General features: G+C 43.8%; 1 protein-coding gene across 4 annotated transcripts in view; it reads left to right on the forward strand.

Annotated features, from left to right (window-relative positions):
• SLC17A5 (solute carrier family 17 member 5) overlaps window positions 1–22,016 on the forward strand; it is a 31,548-nt gene that overhangs the window by 4,607 nt on the left and 4,925 nt on the right. For all 4 annotated transcript variants that reach the window (XM_077306668.1, XM_077306647.1, XM_077306662.1 and 1 more), the window contains 7 exons: window positions 3,645–3,841; window positions 5,794–6,027; window positions 7,408–7,495; window positions 7,773–7,859; window positions 10,121–10,239; window positions 10,674–10,832; window positions 18,159–18,291. In XM_077306668.1, coding sequence (XP_077162783.1) covers window positions 3,749–3,841; window positions 5,794–6,027; window positions 7,408–7,495; window positions 7,773–7,859; window positions 10,121–10,239; window positions 10,674–10,832; window positions 18,159–18,291 — 913 coding nt within the window. In that variant the 5' untranslated portion in view covers window positions 3,645–3,748. The remainder of the gene's footprint in view (window positions 1–3,644; window positions 3,842–5,793; window positions 6,028–7,407; window positions 7,496–7,772; window positions 7,860–10,120; window positions 10,240–10,673; window positions 10,833–18,158; window positions 18,292–22,016) is intronic.

Here is a 22,016-nt window from a genome sequence, read left to right on the forward strand (position 1 = left end):
TGTCATACCAACTTTGGATACTAGCTTTATTGTTGAAAGGTGGGAGATCCTTGTGTTCTCATGTTTCTTTGGTCTAGGCAGCTTGCTCCAAAAAAAAATGTTCCAGGGAGAAGGAAAAGGGAGCCAGGCATGAGGGCAGGCGCTGGAGACAGAGATCGCTACTTCTGGCCACATTGTTATGCACTGCTGGTTGCTCTCCTTCCGCACATGCAACAAAGCTGGGGGAATCTAATTTTGTGGATTCCCCAACTAGCGAGTTAAAATGGAGGATGTGGCTGCCAGATTGCTGCTGGGATTCTGGGTGCAGATGATGTCATTTGAAATGCCAAAAATATGGCATCTGCAGGGGGTAAGTGTCACATTTAATTTTCAGGGTGTGGAATGGCCCTAATTCTTTCCTGTAATATATGTTGTTAGTAGTGACGCACAAGCTGCTTCTGACGTCAAGGTTAGATCACTGCAATCTCTCCATTGTAATCAAATGATTTTTAATCTTATCATAATACAATTTGGTCAGTGTATGTACGCTGAGGATTGTCCATGTTTTACTCTGAGGAAGGCCAAGACAGAGTCACTCCTATTGGATCTGGTAAAGTGACAGAAATGCTGATCTCAGATGTAGTATACTGTTCCGCAATCAGGCATATACGATAATCGTGCTGCCCTACTAGAACCTTTAAACGGTGTGAGTTAAGTGTAGTTGATAAACAAATCACACACCTTCCCAGGACTAAAGGACTTGACTTCTGTTATTCTTAGGTGGACTATCTGTAATGCATTCTATGGGGAACAGGTTTCCTGTGAATATGTGAATAGTTCAGAATATGACAACTAGATTAACCTCCATGGTTAACTACAAGGAACACACTATGCCAGTTCTGTGACTTTGGTTGCCTTCCAGTGTGCCTTCAGTTAGTATTCATAGTGCTGGTGATTAGCTTTAAAGGCTTTTATGGCAGTGGCTCATATCTGAAGGAATATTTTCTTCATGTGACCACTTGCCCAATTTAGTAATCTGCTTATTGTTCCATCACATGCCAGACTGGTAACCAATTCTGAGCAGACACTCTCCGTTGTCCTATTTCCTCATCCCCCGTTATTTATGGTGACTCATGAGACCAAGGACCTTGCTGTGCTTGAGAGGGCCTTGACTACCGTCCATTTGTTTATCTGTGGTGGTGCTATGTGCATATAGTCAGCCACATCCACAGTGGCCTCCTTGTCCTTTGTAACTGTTTACCAGCTAATGATTCTGTAGTGTTGACTATGAATAATTTGTGTTTTATTAAATTGCTTTGATTGTTCTATTGTTTTGTTGTTGTAACATTGTTTGAGTGTTATTCCAAAAAAGTCCTAAATCTTCTGTTAAATAAATTACTCATAAATATTTTAAAATAAACCTATACTTTACATTTATAAAGGTCTACTCTATGTTGGCTAAAATTTCAAGGTAGAGAGGCCAAACGTGGCCCTAAAACAGGGGACGCCAGTCTTTAATGAGACTCAAGTAAGGAAAAAAAATCCTGTTATTACTCCCCTGCTTTGAAACATTATCTGAGTTCTGTGCTGTCCTATAAACAGAACACTATCTAGAAAGAGCACCAGAAATTCATATTTTAGCTAAGCAATGCAGGAAAAAAAAATTTATGATTTTTTTAAACGTTAAAGTAGCTTTTTGTGACCCTTTCCTAGGACATGTAGGGGATATGCAAACTTCTCTGTAGCAGCCAGCAAACTACCTGTTGGAAATCTGTGCTCTAAGAATTTTCTGTAGGTCACAATAAATAACCACTTACATTACCATATATACTTGAAAATAAGATGATCTTGAATGTAGGATAACATCCCCTACCCCATGATATATATAAGGTTTTTTTTCCTGTTTGGAGGTAACTGTAATTTGTATGGAAATTTCAGGTGGCCTCCTCTTTTTTCAGGATGGAATACCTGGGAGAAGAAACCTAACTTTGAATTTGAGTAATTACTGTATGCAGCTGAAGCACTGTGCCCCAACCTGATAGCTAGGGAATGTGGCTCTCTGATGACCTCTTCTACCGTGCAAAAAAACTGAGAAGTTTTGGCAGAACTTCCTGTTATTATACGCCTCAACTACTCGCTTCCAGTCTGTAGACAAGAGAAGAGTCATAACTGGTAGTGAGCTGCTGAGTTGCCTCAAAGATGTGCTCTGTCTGCCAAAGGCCTTTTGTTGATCGGGGGAATAGGAATTAAAGCTCCTTTACCAGTGGCTCAGCTGAGGCAGAAATTAGGGTTGCCAACCCCGGGTTCAGAAATACCTAGACATTTGAGGGTAGAGCCTGGGACACTGGGGTTTACTGTGTTCAGTTTTGGGCACCACAACTGGAGAAGGAAGTAGACAAACTGGAGCACATCCAGAGACAGGACACAAAAGTGGAATGGAATGGAACTTAGCTAAGGCCCTTAAAGAGGACAGACTCAGGCCATGGAGAGGATGTCTGAGGGGGGAACCTGTTGTCGGTCTCAGGCAAATGCCTGGTGGAGGAGCTCCCTTTTGTAGGCCCTGCAGAATTTTGGGAATTTGGACAGGGCCCTGATCTCTTCAGGAAGCTCATTCAACCAGGTGGGTGTCAGGACAGAAAAAGTTCTGGCCCTCGTTGAGGACCGACGTGCTTCTTTGGGGCCAGGGATCGCTAGCCAGTTGGCGGTGGCAGAGCATAATGCTCTTTTGGGGGTATAGGCGAAGAGACAGAAAGGTTGAGGGAGTTTGGTTTGTTTAGCGTGAAGATAAGACAACTAAGAGGTGATATGACAGCCATGTTAAAGTACTTGGAAGGATGTCAAATAGAGGATGAAGCGGAGTTGTTTTCTGTTGCTCCAGAGGGTCGGACCAGAAGCACCAATGGGTTGAAATTAATTCAGAAGAATTTTCAGCTAAACATCCAGAAGTTCCTGACAGAGCATTTCCTCAGTGGAACAGGCTTCCTTGGGAGGTGGTGGGTTCTTCTTCTTTGGAAGTTTTTAAGCTGAAGCTAGATAGCTATCTGACAGAAATGCTGATTCTGTGAATTTAGGCAGATTATAAGTGGATGGGCATAAGGGAGTGCTTGTATTTTCTTGCATGTCCAGGGAAATGCTCATCACCACTTTGGGACTGGAAGGTGAATTTCTTCCAGGCCAGATTGGCTAGGGATTCTGCTTTTTTTGGGGGGGGGAGGCAACATCTGGCACGGAATTGGGGTCACTGTGGGTAGCCAGGAAGTTTTGAGTTTCCTGCATTGTGCAGGGGATTGGACTAAATGATCCTGGAAGTCCCTTCCAACTCTATGATTCTGTGAGGGGAGGAACCTCAGTAGGGTATAATGCTGTGCAATCAATCTTCCAAAGCAGCCATTTTCCCCAAGAGAAAAGGAATAAATGTTTAAATCAAATAATAAGTAATTTATATAGCCTAGAGATCAGTTATAATTCTAGGACAACTCTAACCCCCACCTGGAAGTTGGCAAACCTAGCAGGAATCCACAAGTAGAGTCAATGTTTGTCCTACAGACCCTCGGCGAGTTAAAAATATTTCCACTGTTTAAAAATTGTTACCAACCAGAGTTATAGGATTTTTATCTATTTAGCCATTAATACTCAATAACATTCCCTTTCTTTTTGCCTTTTAGCACCCATATGCTGCTCAGCTCGCTACAGTTTAGCACTATGGGCCTTCTTTGGATTCTTTCTTTTGTATGCCCTCCGTGTGAATTTAAGTGTTGCCCTTGTGGACATGGTAGAATCAAATACAACCTTGACCAAAAATAAAACTTCTCAAACATGCGTGGCACATTCTTCCACTCCTCTTGTTCCTCGGAACACTACGGTAACTTTACCAAATCTATTTTCTAAATAGTGTGGTATTTTAAAGTTTTTTGTTTCAACAGTACTCTCTGAAGAAAATTGTGTAGCCCAAGATGATTGGAGAGAACCTTAAGCTTTCCCCAAAGAAACTCATCTCTGAGGGCCAGTGTTCCACATTTGGGGGCAAAGTAGGGGGGGTTGTCTCTCCGCATAAGTATACCCATACATTTACTCGGGTGAGGCAAACCGTAACTCAGTGGGGCCACTTCAGGTCAGGAAAATGGCTTGGGGAGGATTAAATCCCCTCTCCTTGCATGCTATGCTCCTGATCCAGGTCCCCACATGCCTGAAAATTAAGGTTAAATTTAAGTTTGAAAAATCTTCTGGAGTTCTGATGACAGAGCTGACAGTATATGCCTGGTAAGGTCCTGAGCTTTGGTCTGCCTTGTCTGTAAGAAAGGGAGGCCATTTGCTTCCTTTACCAAGCAGGCTTGTGGAAGAGGGTAGGGTGGGAAAAGCCATGAAATCAGACAGGATCTTTTGTTTTCTCTGGTTCTCAGGTTTCACTTAAGGGGCTTTGATTGATGTGTGTGTTACCTGTGCAACATTTATTAATGCAACTAGCCATGTTTTTAAAACAAACTAAAATCTATTATGAAGATACTGATTGGATCTTTAAATGCAGTTCTGACCACACAAATATTTCTTAGTCTTCTTTCATATGACAGTTATTTTCTAACAGCTACTGAAATACTACCTATCCCAAATTTGTTTATTGAATGACGTTTCTATTTTATCAAGCAAGCCCTCTGTACTCTTAGACTCCCCTCCACTCTTCAAGGGCTTAGGAGTCGCCTTCTTTTGTTTGCTAAAACAAAGATACCTTTTAGCCTTTATAACATTTATTTTAGGTTTTGTTCTGTGAGGAGTCTCTGCCATGACCACTAGAGAGCTTCTCTGAGTGCAGCCCTGATGGGGTTTGAGAAAGCTGCCCCCTGCTACTGGCTACCAGATGGGAGGTGGAGTAGCCACCACCTGAGTTGCTGTGAGTTCCTCCAAGCACTACTGACCCTGGGCCACAGCACCCCTCCACTTGTGCTGGGAGTTCAGCTCCTTTTTGATAGCTACCCACATGTATGAAATAGTGGATGGGATGTGCTATGCTGGGCTTGAGACCCATGCTCAGGGGACCAGGCAGCACCTCTGAATCCCACAAGGGACCACACTGTCCTCAGCATCTGAAGCTAGGGCAAGACGTACTTTGCAGGCTCTCTATCCTACATAGCCTCCTTCAAGGATGTAGAATCCACCTATTGTGATACTTGGGCCACAACTGCTCAGTCTGGGAGTCCCCAACGCCTATGGTCCACAGGACAACTGACCAGGCCTCCACAGCCCACCTCAAATGGGTGAGGGTGCAAAGATTCTCCACAGCACCAGGGTAATGGAGGGTAATGTTTTGGCCAGTAGGATGTTCCCATGCTATGCCTGGCCCCATACCCATGTCCTATGTCCACGGCCATCTCACCTCCTTTTCTGGCAGCCATTGTGGTGGGGATGAGTGCCCTCCCGTTGATCTCCATCTCTTCCTTCTCACTGCTGTGGCAGGGGTACTGGGGTGTTTGACCCACCAGGGCCCCCCAAAGAGATCAGCTGAGGTAGTCATTGGACCTACAGCAGCATCAACATCCTCATCCTTTGGGCATTTCCCTTGCCAGTGTACAGCAAGCTCCCTCACCAGTCCCAACACCTGGCACTGACCTACCTGCTGCATGAGTCACCTCATCGTAAAGCAGCACCTTCTCCACTTCAGCAGACTGAGCCCTTGTGAGTCTATGTTCTGCTCAACAGAACAGACCCAGGAACAGTGTTTCACACAGTGTGTACCAAATAAATGTGCATGATAATTAGATGGGAAGGGCCCAATTTGTTCATTGCTTACATAGCTTCTTTCTCTTTTTTTCCCTTCCTCAGGGGAAAAAGTATAACTGGAATGCAGATACTCAAGGCTGGATCCTTGGTTCCTTTTTCTACGGCTACATCATTACTCAAATTCCTGGTGGATATCTTGCCCGTCAAGTTGGGGGAAAACTACTTTTGGGGTTTGGTATCCTGGGTACTGCTGTTTTTACTTTGTTCACGCCTTTAGCAGCAGATTTAGGAGTCGGATACCTCATAGCTGTGAGAGCTCTGGAAGGCCTGGGAGAGGTAATCTGTTCCTTTGTAAAGTTGACATTCTAGAAAAGCAGCCTAGCCCACCAGCTATCCTCTCACAGCCTTACATACTTGGAACACTGGCTCCGTCAAATCATCATGGAGTCTGCATCTAGTAGCTTGGTGTGGTTCAGAGGATAGATTGGATTACCTTTGGCAGATGTGTGCAGAGGCTGAAGGTGGAAAGACAGTAAAATTCAAAATTACCTGTAAAATGAGAGCAATTGTATTTGAAGGTAAGGTATGTAGTCAGGGCCTCTCAAAACATCCCAGAGAGGCCCAGGCCACATACAGCTCTTGAGAGTCCTTGCTCAAATGCCAGAAGATTTAACAGTGTCTAAATAGCAGGGCCTCTTTGAGTTCGAGGACCAGGTAAAATGGCTCTGCTGCAGGGACACACATATTGGCCTTGTATGTTGTAAGGATTGTGAAGCACTATCAGTTAGCTGTGTTATATCTGGGACAATGAGGGAGATGATAAAAAGGCTGTCTAATTGTGTGCGAACATGAAGCTGCTGAAATTATTTCCGGGACTAAGTAGAGAAAATAAAGATTTTTGGCAGCTAATAACATTATAGAGTTATAAAAAGTGCCTATTGCATTGCCATGGCTGTGTGCATTAAGAATGTTATAAAGTTCTCTGCACAGACAATTCAAATTTTGGATCAAAGAGCTACATTCTGCGACATGTCCAAATTTGGCTAACTTCTCTTTTCAGAGAATATATACTGTTTTACATACAGTAACCAGTCTTCTGATTAGCAGTACTTCTATTAATGTTGCTTATACATGCAAACCTGTCTTAAATATAGAAACCTTTTTAATTCAAATGAGTTTCTCAGAAAGTTGAATTCTGTACCAAGTTCTACAGTGTTTTGTCAGTCCTTCAGAACTGATGCATCCTCTATCTCCCAGAAGTTAATAGGATGCTTAGAACTAATGCCAACAATGGGGGCAGGTATCTCAGTCAAAATCATACTATATTTATAGTTTCTTGTTCGGGAGTTTGTTTTACATTCCATATCCAGTAGATATAGAATGATCTCTCTCCCTCCACACTGCCTTAGATTAAGTGACACAGGCATTTAGCAATCCAAAATAGGGGGAGGGGGGTATCAGTTGAATCCAACATACTTTTGTAGCTGTCAGCAGAAATTAAAAGGTTCAGTTTAATTGTCATATCCACAAGGAATAATCAGCCAGAGAATTGAGGCTGGCAAGAAATTACTTCAGCTTAATTGCCCATGAGCTATGCATGCTTGTTCAGAAAAATAGCTGCTTCTGAATGCAGTCTTTTGCTTGGTTTCACTGAAGTAAAATGTTTGCTCTGAAAATGAAAGTTAAATCCTGCTATAAACAAACCTCCTTTTCCAGGGTGTCACCTTTCCTGCCATGCACGTCATGTGGTCCTCTTGGGCTCCTCCGCTGGAACGCAGTAAACTTCTTAGCATTTCATACGCAGGTGAGATATAGTCAAATGTCTAAGTCAAAGCAGCACAGATTTTCCAGCCCTTCCTTAAACAAGGTGAAGGCACTGGGAATTTGCATTCCCTTTTCCCAGTCCCCTGCCACCATTCTTGTCACCAGTGATAACCCCCAGATTGCTTGTTAGGCATGCACTGCTATTAACCAGGGTCCAGTCAGTCAGCTGGCATGCATGACCAGGATCCTTGATAACAATCTCTGTACCCCTAGGATATTTTTTGGCAATATTTTTAAAAGAAAACTTTAATTTTTAGGTGCACAACTGGGAACAGTTGTTTCTCTTCCATTGTCTGGCTTAATCAGCTTTTATATGGACTGGCGTTATGTATTCTACATATTCGGTAAGGATTTATATCTTCTACATATTTGGTATTTATATAGAAAAAGAGAGTACACTTTTATGCATGGGGTGGCGGAGTGGGAATTCTACAGCAGGGAATGGCTACAAGGAGGGAGCAGTTTGTGAGGGCGCAATTAAAGAAGAGGAAAGGAGAGCTTTTAGGAGAAAGGAAGTGAACAGAGATGGAGTTTACCTCAGTCGGCTGAGCTGGATAGAACACTTTGTGTTGATAATTCAGAGAGACATTGTTGTAAGCTGCAACTTCTTTGGGTGTGGCAATAAAATTTCCCAAGGTCCCAGAGAAAGAAAAGCCAAGTTGGCAGTCTCTGAGCCTGTGAATGGGTGGGACTGCAAAATTTGAGTGGCAGAATGATATGATGGAGACTTGCAAAATGATGTTACTTATAGGGGCTGATACAAATAATATCAAAGAAGAAGTTAGAGGGGAACTTCCTCAAAAGGTAGCAAAAGCTGAGTGCGAGTGGACAAAAGTGCTGGCATTAGTCAGATGCTTATTAGATCTGGCTCCTCGCTCCTAGCAGAAGAACACTGACCCTCCGGTTGAACAGCGGGGGGGGGGGGGGGGAGAAGGGGAGGAGATTGGAAATGTTGAGCAAGAGGTTGCCATCTATCTTTCCCTCTTTTTATTGTTGTAAGGGGTGTTTTTATGGGGTTTTACTGTTTTAAATTATGTGAACTGCTGTGAGACCATTGGAAGAGCGGCGGTATAAAAACAAAATAAATAAGGTGACATTCAGACAAGGTTGGTAAAAGTAATCAAGACCATCTGGTTGCTTGACAGTAGTTAGATTTTGACTTGCCCTTGCTGATGAAATTAAATTGATAGATCTAGGAAGGTGTCTGGCTTTGCAAGTCCCATAGCAATGGGTTAGGCATGCAGATCTCCCATCAGTGAATCAGTAACACACACACCCCTTCCGCAATGTTTGGCCACTCATTTGCGCTGCCTGAAGAGAGCCTTGACTTCACCTTCTCCAAAGGATAGCATTGCTAGCTTCTACAATGGCTGCCAAAGCAAATTTAACAAAAATGGGGTCGGCAGAGGCAGTACACATCTGGGAAGGAGGTCTGGTAACAAGAGGTCCATCTATGGCTACTAGCAAAGGAAACCTCTATCCATAGAAGTAGTAAACTTCTGAATACCATTCTTGGAATACAGCATCAGGGGAGGGCCTTAGCCTCTATGCTGTTTGTTTGGCCTGCAAAGTAACTGGTTGGCCACTGTGTAGAAAAATATGTAGCACTTGGGGGTACCACTGGTCTGATCCAGCAGGCTCCTCTAATGTTCTTATGACTCTGATTTTTGAAAATAAATAATAAAAACAATAGTTTTGCCTGCCAACCACCTAGAGCTAGTTTGTGTAACAATTTACCAAGGGAATCTACATGTGGTTTTTCACAAGAAGCCCCCCACCCCAAACCCTAGTTCTGTTCCTTAACAAGGTGATTCTTAAACATAGGCTAAGGAGGTGGTGTAGAGCCTCTTGTGGCGCAGAGTGGTAAGGCAGCAGGCATGCAGTCTGAAAGCTTTGCCCATGAGGCTGGGAGTTCAATCCCAGCAGCCGGCTCAAGGTTGACTCAGCCTTCCATCCTTCCGAGGTCGGTAAAATGAGTACCCAGCTTGCTGGGGGGTAAACGGTAATGACTGGGGAAGGCACTGGCAAACCACCCCGTATTGAGTCTGCCAAGAAAACGCTAGAGGGCGTCACCCCAAGGGTCAGACATGACTTGGTGCTTGCACAGGGGATATCTTTACCTTTAAGGAGGTGGTGAGCTCCCCCTCACTGACAATCTTTAAGCAGCAGCTGGACAGCTACTTATCACGGAAGCTTTAGGCTGATCCTACATTGGGTTGGATTAGATGGCCTGTATGGCCCCTTCCAACTCTGTGATTCTGTATCTCTGATTGTTTTGTGTTAAATCTATTGACTCTTTTCTGTATCTTCTTCAGCATGACATCAGCTGACAAATGTAGAAGTTTATATGCCAGGTTAATATTTGGTTTGTGCTAGTGGAACTTGCTTTGAGTGTGATTCTGAAATAACAACTTATGCTTGGGCTTTTGTTGAAGTGATTCTGAGAAAACACTATAAACAGTGGATATTAATGAGTTTTCCATTGAATCTGTAGTTTTTTAATGTGGCTATGTAGAATATGCCTTGTATAGTCTGGATGTTTGATTTTTTGCTACATGTAATAGGTACACCTTAATGAGAAGTATTCTGTTTTCTTTATGGCAAGGTTCCCTAGGTGTGGTGTGGTTCCTCTTCTGGATTTGGATGGTTAGTGATACACCAGAAACTCACAAAAGAATTTCCCTAGCAGAAAAGGAATACATCCTTTCTACTCTTTCAGATCAGGTGTGTTGCTTTGGTAAAACTTTTATTAATTGCTATTAAAATAGTAAGTATATATATCTACTGTAATGATTTAAGGAGGAGAAAGTCTGGGGAGAGGCAGCTTTTTAAAATCTCAGTAGCCTTTTGTAAAATAAAAAAAATTCTACTTTGGTGGAGGGGATCAAATCATTCAAATGCAATACACAATTTTTCCTTATTGAAGTAATGCCAGGTCATGCCAAACCATCGTTTGTAGGAAATGTGCATGAAAGAGGGGAAGGCTTAGGTGAGACTCATGATCTCTTTAGCCGTGCCATGGTTAAAGGACAACTGCAATTAGGCCTGTGCTAGTCCCAGTACTTCAGGCTGGGGAAGAAATGTTCTGATGTTTGTCCCTAAGCTAGATTGAAAGTTTTTTAGATTATCTATGTTGGTTTCATCTATTCTCTTTCTAGCTTTCTACACAGAAATTTGTACCTTGGGCTGCCATGTTGACGTCACTTCCACTTTGGGCTATTGTTGTAGCACACTTTTCTTATAACTGGACTTTCTACACTCTCCTTACCTTGTTGCCTACTTACATGAAGGAGATTCTGAAATTCGATGTGCAGGAGGTAAGAAGTTCTGCATCCCCCAATTTATAAATCTAGCTTTCATCTAGAAATAATCCCAGTAGTGAGAATGGTTTTTCGGGAGGGAAGCTGCAGTAACCACAGGGTCTGACTTCAGGGGTTCTCGGGACACTGTCTAAAGGTAACAGACCAGGGTATCAAAAACAAGTTAGAAGACAGTCCAAGGTCAGTTACATATTCCAAAAGGCGGTCTAATGGTCAGATAGCAAGAATTGCTACTAAACAGGCTTGGCAATTGGTGGTATGGTCAGAAAGACTGCAGACAAGTTGATCCTGTACTAGCTGTGGCCTCTTTGCAGCCTTATTTAGGGAATTTCCCTAAGGGTGCTCAAGGTTCCTGTATTAGGTTCTTCCCCACAAGCTGAGTCAGCTCCTCTACTCATGAGGACTACTGGCAGCCACATCCTGAAGGAACCTATCAGTCCCTTCTAGCATTTCCTTGGCAGAAGGAAGACCACAGGCTGCTAGGCACACACTCCTGAGCCTGGTCAACACCTTAGCTCTTGCCCTTTACGTTCTCTGCATCTGAAGTGCTTCAGGGGAACTTGGTGGATCTGTCCATGGGTGGACCCATGTTAGACTTCTACGCATGAGGGCTTTGCTGGCTCCGAGTAGTAATGATGCTGGGTCAAAGTCCTTTCAGGAAGGCCACACAAGAAGAGTCTGACAAGGTGGGGCTTGGGGATGAGTTGTCCTCTTCCTCCAAGGAGGACTCATCTGCTGAGGGCCCACCTATCTGAATACATTCTCCAGAAAGCTTTCTGCTCTGCCAACAGGGCCAGGGCTTTTTGGCCCTGGCCCTGCCCCCCCCCCCCCGATGGAATGAGCTCCCTGAAGAGATTAGGGACCTGACAGAGCACATTAAGTTCCATAGGGCCTGCAAGATGGAGCTCTTCCACTGGGTTTATGGTTGAGGTCAGTCAGGAAACTCCAAAACAACTAATCGGGCCTCCCCCCCCCCAAAATCTCCCACCACCTTCTCATCTTTCTAATTTTGACAGGCCAGAAATTTTTCCATCATCAGTGCTGAGAATCCCTATTTTATTCTAAAATCCTATATTGTTCTATTGTGTTATTTTATTGTTGGATTGTTTGATCACCGAATTTATAATGTAATATATGGTTTTGAATCTGCTGTTAATCACCCTGAGACAGTGAATCTGAGAGGGGCAGTATATAGTATACATTAAATTATAAATACATAAATTATAAACCACACTCAGCAGCCGATTAACACCTCTAACTCTTGTTCTAGGTCTGCATATATTTTATCCTATCAAACTGTCATTTCTTTTGTATCACCATAACAGCATCTTCCTTCTTTCTTCTATTGCACCATAATGGCTCTCTCCCTTTCCTTTCTTAACCAGGAGGGTAAGAGACTGCTTGTCATAGACTGGTTTGACCTGCCCAAGGCACAGCGTGGGAGACAGCAATGCCACTTATGCACAAGGGAAGCAATGCTTACTCAGAGCTCCAACTGAGTGAAAGTTGCTCTCCATTTCTTCATGCTTTGGAAACCTCAAAATCTATACACTCAACACAGCAAGGAAGAACAGAGGAATTTTCTTACATTTTCCCCTTTAGCTGCAGCTGCTATTCTTTCTCCCAACTCTGGGGACCCTCTTCAATGGCAAATTATCATAATCCTAATTAGAGTGAGTGTGGGGACCCAGTTATATGCTTTACTTATGCAGTCCTAGATTTGGACAGACATTCAAGCAGGGTGGTGTTGTCAGGTCCCTCTTGACATCTGTCCTGGTTCAGGGAGGCACCTGGGGTAAAAGGCATAGTCCAAACACAGTCCAAAATAAAGTTTGGATATTCAAGAGTCCAAACGTCATAGCAGAACGGCAAATTTAAGGAGCACAAGCCAGGTCATAGTCCAGAAGGTCAAACCACAAAGTGTATAACACACAAAGGTTGTGGGTAAATTGTGGATAATAGACCCCGTGTTTCTATTCAGGCTTTTGCCACACTGAAAGCAAGTCTCCCCTGGGAACAGAACTTTGGAATAGTGCAACTAGTGGTTTTGTAGGTGTTTTCTATGACACCACTTTTGAGAAATATTAGATTACTTTTTGAAATTTACCTCAGAGTATATTAGATATCATTTATTTGTTTGTTTGTTTATTATATTTATATACCACCCTCCCCGAAGGCTCAGGGTGGTTTACAGGAAACAGGAAAAAGATACAGATAATTTGGTGTCTTTGCTACTGATAAAAGATTTAGTGGTAGTTATCTGCATGGCGCATTGGTGAACACTACAAATAAATCAGAAAAAATAAATATGAAGGACAGACAAGAATCATCTTTTTATTTATTTGATTTATATACTACCCTCCAGCAGACCAGCTGAGGGCATTGTACAACATATACTGGTTAACTGTTCATATTAATTATACTTTATTCAACCATTGTTCAGAACTCTATGTGAGTTCATAATCAGGAGTCAGTTAAGGTCAGGTACAACTCAACCTACTGAATCATCCAGGGACAGGTGCACATCCTCAATGGCCGAGCAGCTCACCTGCAATGACTCCAGCTCACAGGCACAGGATGCATAGTGCTGAGCTCCAATCACACACTGTGATGTAACTCCTTAGCCTCCCTCTGGGCCTGCCTTCCCTGGTATTCAAGGGCTCTGCTGACCCCAGAGATGAGACTACTACCTGCACAGGCTCTGCTTCAGGTGATCCCGGGCTGCAAGCCTGAGGGTGTGGCATGCTATGATCTGGGACTCCCAGTCTGTACCCTGTGGAGTCTACACCTTGTCTGGTGGGTCTGCCTGCAATGTCCAGACTCGAGCTAGCTACCTGCATCTCTTCCTCATCCAAGGAGATGTTGACAGGCAGGCCCACAAAACCACTGGGAGATGAAGAAAGACATACCAGGAGACAGAGAAGGACCCAGGTAATGTTGCTGGCATCACACAGGAAGTGGTATCTTCATACCAGCAACTTCCATGCTCTGGTATTTGGGCACAAAACCAGCTTCTAATATAGAGGGTTTCCCCCCTCCAAAAACAAAACAAAACAGAGCATTGCTAGTATGATGACATCACTGCCTATGTGATGCCAGCAAAGTAGTCTAGGCCTTCCTCTTTCTACTGGTAGATGCCCCTGCCAGCCAGCTGATTGGTGGCTGGGGGGCAGGGCCTGGTGACAGCAGACTCCTTCCTCTTTGGGGTCTAGCAACCCTGGGCAGGGGATCCACTAGTAGGCCTAGATCGGCTGATTCTCATGATGCAGATTTGTCAGAGTGGGGTGTATATCTCTTGAATCTGCTAACCCTAGATTATTTTCAAATTAAAAAATCACAATATATGTTTAGTGAAATTTGAGGCTAACACTGAAAACTAAGGCTGTCATATTCTAGTCAGAATGGACAATTTGAAATAGAAGGTCTTCATCACTAGAAAAAAAGGAGGCCAAGTGGATCACCTTTCACCAAGGTACCTTTCTGCTATGGCATTGGATGAAGACCAATGTTACGTTCTCAGATATAACATCAGAGGGAAAATGAATATGTAATTCAGCTATTCTGGAGAAACTAGATCTAGCAGAACAGTTACTCCCTCCTAGGGATGTATTGAATCATTCAAACAGCCAGGATCCAAGGGCATATTTCTTTGTTTCCAAAGAAACTATAATCTCCTATAGTTCTTCACAGTACATCTGACAAATAGCGGGTGTAGGTGCACTTGTGCAAGGCCTTAAACACTTCTGTATGCTTCCCCTCCGATTCCAGCTTATTTAAACTTCCTCAATCTGTTTGTTTGACTATTCCCCCCCCCACTGTTTCTTCTTGAAATTCTTTGGTATTTCAGAGGGTGAGATCATTTTAGCTTACTCTGTCCCTCTGTTAACACCCAGAAGGAAGGTTTGACTGGTTGGACAATATTATTTTTCCACAGCAAGTCTGAACCTGTTCAGACTTGGGATGGATTATCTACAAGGAGAGCTGACTTTTTATACTGCCTCTGCTTGTCTGCCTTCTAACAGCAGCACACACACACACACACACACACACACACACACACACAGACACAGAAAGCAAGTTTTCCCACAACTATTTCTGTGTCAGGAAAGACAGCTCTCCCCCTCCCCCCAAGAAAAATCTAATTCCGGTATGTTTTGGACACCTCTGTCAATGCAATCCTATGCAGTTACCCCAGTCTAAGTCCATTGACTTCAGTGACCTTAGAGTGAAGTGATTCTGCATAGCAATGCACTGTAAGCCCTGGAATATTTTAACCACAAAATGCTTTATTTGTTTAGTAGTTGTAGATTGTGGCTGGTGGGTTATGTTGCCAGAAAGTGATTGGGTCATTTTTACCCACTTAGCTGCGTAAGTGGGGAGATTTAAGTCTCCCTATTTCTTTTCTGACACCCATATGAGTATGTGACCCATGAAGGTTGATGAAAAGTTTGTAAAAGCAAAAGCATCAAACACTATGATCATAAATCAGCAAATAATTACAGTCAAAGTTTAACTTGCTTATTGAGTTCCAGGGGTATTGAGAGCCACTCAAAAAGTTTTTTCTTATTACTTATAAAATATTGTATCCAATTAAGCCAGCAATATTGCTTTTAGAAATGCAGTTCATTTTTAATGGGTAAAGGCGCCATCATTTTTTTCCATGGCATTTTAAGGATAATGGCTAAAACCTTTGTTAAAAAAACAGAGTTGAAATATATTAGGTAGGCAGTCTGCCTAACTCACCAATCTTGCTGATTAATCCTTTTCAAATAGAAAATATGGAAACCTAATGAGGAGTCTTCCTAAAGTTAATGAGGAGGGCTAAGGTACCTCAGCTTTACAATTGCCAGGCGAGTTAATTATTTCTGAGGAATTCCTCTGTGTTCAAGTTATATATTTAGAGGCTAAGAATGAAAATCGACCCAAATTATGTGCTGCAAAATCTGGTGGAGAGATCAGATCAGGAGTAGGCAACCCCTAGTGATCAGTGGCATACTAGCCCATTCTGCTCAGCTTGTGGGGCCAGTTCTCTGCCCAGAAGGACTGCAGGGAGCCCCTGAAACACTAACACAATGGAATCTCAGCTTCTTTCCACATGTGTAAATATAGCCTTACACACACACAGCTTTTGTTTGCTAGCACAGCAACTTGTTATCAGTTGTGGAAGCTTCCCTTTTCCATTGAAAAACTATTCAGGAATATGTAGCCTAGCTTAATGTGTAAACAGGCAAACTGGAACCCTTATTGGTGAGTAGAATTACTAAGAAGGGAAGCTCCACTTCAGGCAGGAGGCTGAATTTTACAGTGGGAACCACAGTATTATTATTATTATTATTATTATTATTATTATTATTATTATTATTATTATTATTATTATTAAGATTTATAGGCCGCCTTCCTCCAAGGACTCAAGACAGTTCACATAAAACAATCCCCATAAAAAACCCAATCTCCAAAAGTCTATCCCCAACATACCAAGATGGCAAAAACCTTCCTACCTCTCACAGCCATGCATTAAGGGTTTCGCCCAATGGTATAACGGAGCCTGAGGGGGGGGCCATTGAGCTTAATCTGGCCTCAACTGAAAAACTGGTGGAAGAGCTCCATTTTACAGGCCCTGCAGAACAGCTCTGTCAGGGCCTTTAGCTCTCCTGGGAGTGCATTCCACCAGGTCGGAGAGTAAGCATTCACTTTCCAGGTGTGTGTGAATAAACCTGCATTTGATCTGAGCAGAGTCTTCCTGTGGTAAAGGGAGCCTTGTGCCAGCAGAAGCATGTCAGTTGGAAGCTCCTTGCATCCATAAAAGACTCTACAACAGAGACTGGTGGGATGAGTGGCCAACAGAGATCCGGGCTGTCCCGGAAGTATCAAGCACTCTTCTACCAGGCTTTTGGTTGAGACCAAGGCCAATACTTGTTGGCATTGAATGGCCCCATCTGCCCTCTTCACCTCCACCAACTTAGGCTTGGGTGGTTAAAATGGATATTTCTACCCCCAGGTCCTTAGTGACATAGCATTTGTTTGTTTTAATGGTTATGGTTTTAAATGTAAAATGGTTTATATTTGTGTATAAAATTTTAAACGTTAGCCACCCAGAAACTGCTGCTAGAGAGGCGGCCTAAAAATATAAAAATAAATAAAACAAGAAATATCAGATTTGCTACTTAGTAAGGCTTTCTGCAAATGGATCAGTTCATGAGTAATCAATTCCTCTTGAGTGCACTTTCCAGAAGAGAGGTGGTGGCAAGTTCCCTGCAAGTAGTGTCCGGTACATGCTTCTTTATTCCACAGGATCATGTACTTTCTTGGCCCTCAGCACAATTAATCACCATTGTAACAAATCAAGTGGCTCTCTGATCATGTAGATGAGCATGTCATGATTCTAAAAGGCTGTGTGCAAAAACACAGCTGGACAGGAAGAGCAAGTTGGAAGTTTGCACCTTCTGTAAGAAGTGCCTAGACCTTGAGGGGTTCTCTCTCACTTTGACAGTATCCTATACCTGTCTGGAACTACTGCACATACATCTACCTGGTGTGGGTTTTGTTTATTTATTTTGAGGGGATGAGGTTCTTCTGCCTTGTGTTTGTAGTTGAACCACTCTGGTTAAAACATGCAGTGTAACCTAGATATAAGGCATGGAGCTACTCTTGTCTTTATGAATTTAATATCTTTAACCAGCATTGGCAGCCAACCTTCCCCTGGGCCTCGGCCACTTACTCCACTCACCTGGGCCCAGAGCAGGCTGAAAACTGTATCCTGGGAAGTCAGTGGGCCAACACCTGTAGAGCCAACACCTGCAGACACCCAGACAGTCCAGGCTGGAGTGAAATTGCACAGCCTGGCAAGTGCCGTGGAGTGGACAGGGCTGTGGATATCGGGACAGAGAAAATAAAAGGCTGCATGGGGCAAAGTGGTGAGTGCAGAACTGAGGGAGGCCTCAGCACAAAGGGAGTTGAAGGCTCGGGAGAGGGGAGAAGGAAGGCCTGGCATAACCAGGGGTAGAGAGTGGCTGCAACAGGCAGAAATTCCTAAGAAGTGCCAAGCTTCTGTCTGGGAGGCAGTGAATAAAGTGCTAGGCTGAGGGTTTCTGGGCTCACTGTGGGTGAGGGGGAGTCCCAGGCGCCATAACCATGAGCCTGGGAGGTTACGTTGAAATAAACTTTCCAAAAGCATCTGTGTCTGCCAGTTCATGGAGTCCAGCACCAGGGGAAGGTTGTAGAAGACTTTTTCAGAATGTTCAAAACATTTTTAAAAAATGTTTACCTTCCTCTCTGCACCCTGCCCTGATCTTTCCTTTTTCCTTCTGTATTTTTTTTCTCCAGAATGGATTTTTATCTGCACTGCCTTATTTTGGCTGTTGGCTTTGTATAATTATTTCTGGTCAAGTTGCTGATTATTTACGAGAAAAACACAACATGTCCACTCTATGTGTCCGCAGAACATTTACTCTAATAGGTAAGGGGGTGGTGGGAGTGCTAACTTTTAAATGTAAACTTTATTTCAGAAAGGATCCAGCAGTGTAATCCTAAACAGATCTTTCATTATATACTTGGACCCATACCTCCTGAACGTAGAGTGAGGATCAAAAAATTCACATGATAAGGCCAGGGACTTTTGTAGATACCTGAGAGAAATGACACGTTTGCAGAAAGCTCTTAAAGACAGTGGAGAATTCAAACCCCCAAATAACAGAAACACCATCTGTAGCTTTAAGCTATTAATTCCCATTGGGTTACTGTCAGGTTATATCCCGAGATCTCAGTGGCTGTTCTGAGCATTGCTTGATGGCCACAACAATATTGTAAAAGTTGTGAAGCTTCAGCTTCGATCAGTCAAAGTTGGGGGAGGTGGCTGAAAAAGGCGAAAGATGGGAAAGCGGGAAGGAAGCAGGGAAAGGGAAGAGAAGAAGCTGAAGCATGCAGAACAGAAGAGGTGGGTGGGTAGAAAAGGGGAGAAGATGCTGGAGGAGGCTAGAAAGGAAAGCTGAAAATGGAGAGCAGATAAAATTTGGTTGCAAGGAAGTAAAGGGAGTAGGGAAAGGGGAAGGGAAGAGGAAATCATGTGCAGAAGATGATGGAGGTGAATAAGATGCCTCCTGCGAGTCCTTGTGGGTACACTGCTTGTAAATCTCTAGATCAGATCAGAATACCTTTACAGGCATAGTAGCTACATTCAGTAATAACACAACTTCACCTCTGAATTAATTGGTCACTTGTTTCATACAGAAAAGGTTTTCTCTATAAACTTCTAACAGAAACATAGCTGCCCTCTGAGCTTATAAATATCTAAGGCTAATTATTTCAGATGGCTTAGAAGAGTGTGACTCTGTTTAGGATTGAACTATTGTGATTCTTGCTGTGTTCTTTGCATTTTGATGTTCTATAATTTTTGTAGAGTGTTAGTAATCACTTATTTCAATGTAAAATAATCGTCATACCATAAATTCCTGTTATTTATTTTTTTTAAACTCTGTTTTTTCTACAAAGATCTATGTTTTGTTTTGTATGATATATGTTGTTCCTGGTAACAACCAGTAAGTGCTTATTTATTCACCGAAACATTTCTGCTGACTTCTCATATAAAGAGCAGGCATGTCATTTAAATCATAAAACCAGTAAGACTAAAAAGAAATAAAGTCTATAGTACAACAGTGTAAAAGCCATAGCAAAAAAACCCAGAGCAATAAAAACCATAAAAATAAAATTAGGGATGCAATTAAATATCAAAGTATACTAGCATAGTATGCCCACTAGGGGGCTCAAGAAAACCTCTTATCCCACTTATCTGGGATTGCCAAAATAAGTCAGTGTCAAACAACTGAGATGCCACTAAATGGCTTTGTTCTTCAGGAGGTCACAATTTAGCCCTTAGATAGATTGTTATTGGTTTATTGTGAACCTGGACAGTTATTAGGAGATGCCCAAATTTCCTTCCTGACTCCTCCTGGAAGAAAGACTATGGATTGGATTGCACTAAAAGTCCTGCAGGTGGACAGTGTTGCTTTTTGTCACTTCGCGCTCCGCCCACAGTAGAGTTCCAGCTGCCTGAAGCTATTTGTGGATGTTCCCTGTGACCTTGGGGAAATATTTTGGGCTTCAGTAGGAATCGGGAAGGTATTTACCCTGCAAAACCCTTTAACTTTCAGCCTCCATGGCCTTGCTTTCCCCACGTGGCCGCTGTAAGAATCCTTGAAGTGATCTCCATGAAAAACCTGCAATAGCAATGCATAAATTGAGATGATGATTACATTGCAAAAATGTTATGCAGCACAAAGGCTGCATCAACAATTTTAATCAACATTCCCCAGCTCTGTTTACTCTTTTCTGTCTCATGGACAGCTGTCCCTGGGTGCTTTGTCATAAGATAAACTAGTCTTGATCTTAAGACATTCTTGACATTTCCTTTATTGGGAGTGCATAGTATCAATCATGGTTTTACCTTCAGAAGAAAACATCAGCTTTATAATCCTTAATGAAAACTGGCTGCATCCAAGCGTTAGGTTCTTTTACAAAGCAGAGTGCCGAAGACTGACTCTCTGAACTGAATTTTGCAGTGACATAGCCTGTACATTAGGTGGCAATAGATCGTGCAGAATAATCACTTTCAGGGTTGTTGTTTCTTTTCCAAACTGAATGTTCAGTTCTTTATTGTAGCAGTGACAATAATGGTAACCAAGCTATAGCAAGGCTTCAAGACAAAGAGATTTAAATACGTCAGACATGAACTTCATTGTAAAAGCTGTACTCAAAAGAACTATGAGTCTCTCGCTTAATCTATATGTACTTACTTATGCAGCATAGCTCATAAAATTAGGATAGCATAAATTCAGCCCAAATATGGATGGGGGCAGCCTGGAGAGAACCACTGCACAACATTGCTTCAGTGTATACACCATCATTTAGCACACATTAAACTGTAGCTCTCCATTCCAAGGACCATTTAAGCTGCATGAGAGACATCCCAAGAGGACCTCTTCCTTTTCACAGATCCCACAGAGACAGATTTCTCAGGGAAAGGACAACTGTTTCCATTGCAGCTGCTAAACACCCAGTACTTTCAGCCTGTTTGCTTCTTGGTACCAATTGAAAAGCCTGGTTGCTTCCACATGGCAAGGGCTTTCCAATTGTGTTCATAGCTATTGAGAATACATATTCATTCAGATTGGCAACAGATCTTCCACATGGATGTTTTCTGTATACTTCCTGCTGCCAACCACTGTTTCCCCTGTATTTCCGCCTGTTATGCCACCAGGAGGATTCTGCAGGGCTTTATATTGCTACTAGAAATATAGCCCATTGCAGATTGAAATGCAATGGGCGCTAGCAGTTATCCCCCCCCCCCCGCTCTGTGGAGCAGCCTACCTGAAGAGTAGGAGGGAGGAAGAGCGGAGAGCCATTTGGAGGCATTCTCCCTCCCTCTCTTAGTTTCGTCCTTCCAGTTGCCCTGGCCGGTCGTAGCGAGCTCCTCAGGCTCTTCTCTGAGCTTGGCTGGCTGGCTGATGGGCAGGAGAAGGAGGCTTCGGGCCAGCGGCAGCAGCAAAATCATCGCAGCAGCAAGAGTCGATGGGGCGTCAGGGGCAGGGCGGACGTCTCCGGCGGCGCCGCTGATGGGGCGGCGAACTTAGCTACCGGCGCCGGCGCAGCAGAAGCAGCTGTAGTGTTGGGCTGACGGCCCCACCGGCTTCGGGGCGGTCAGCGTCTCGGCGGCGGGCTGCGGGGCTCGGCGGTCCAGCTTCTTCTGCGTGGGCGGCAGCTGATTCTGCAGGCGCCGCTTCCATGAGTCTCCGGCCCGAGCGCCATGTGCCCCACCACGCTTCCGGGACAGCAGCCGCTCCGTGTCAGAGAGGGGCAGGAAGGACAGAAAGCGTCAGGCCGCCGGGCAGGGAGCCCCCGACAGCCGCGCTCCGCGCGACTGCCGGGGGCTCTCTCAGGCGGCGGCCTGACGCGGCGAGAGGCGCGTCAGGCCTGGAGCAACTGCGAGCCGCGCTGTGCGCGGCTCGCAGTTCCTGGGGCTGGGAATCAGAGGGACCAATCGGCAGGCGCTTCGCGCCTGCCGATTGGTCCCTCCGATTGTCTGTCATGAGGAAGGGTCCAATCTGGACTCTTCCTCATCCCGGACACATCCCGCCCCAGAACCCCTTACGGTTTTATTTAGTCCGTGGCGCCCGCGGCGCCACGGGC

Source organism: Paroedura picta, chromosome 1 (genome assembly GCF_049243985.1).
Source record: "Paroedura picta isolate Pp20150507F chromosome 1, Ppicta_v3.0, whole genome shotgun sequence".
In the NCBI taxonomy this organism is placed as follows: Eukaryota; Metazoa; Chordata; class Lepidosauria; order Squamata; family Gekkonidae; genus Paroedura; species Paroedura picta.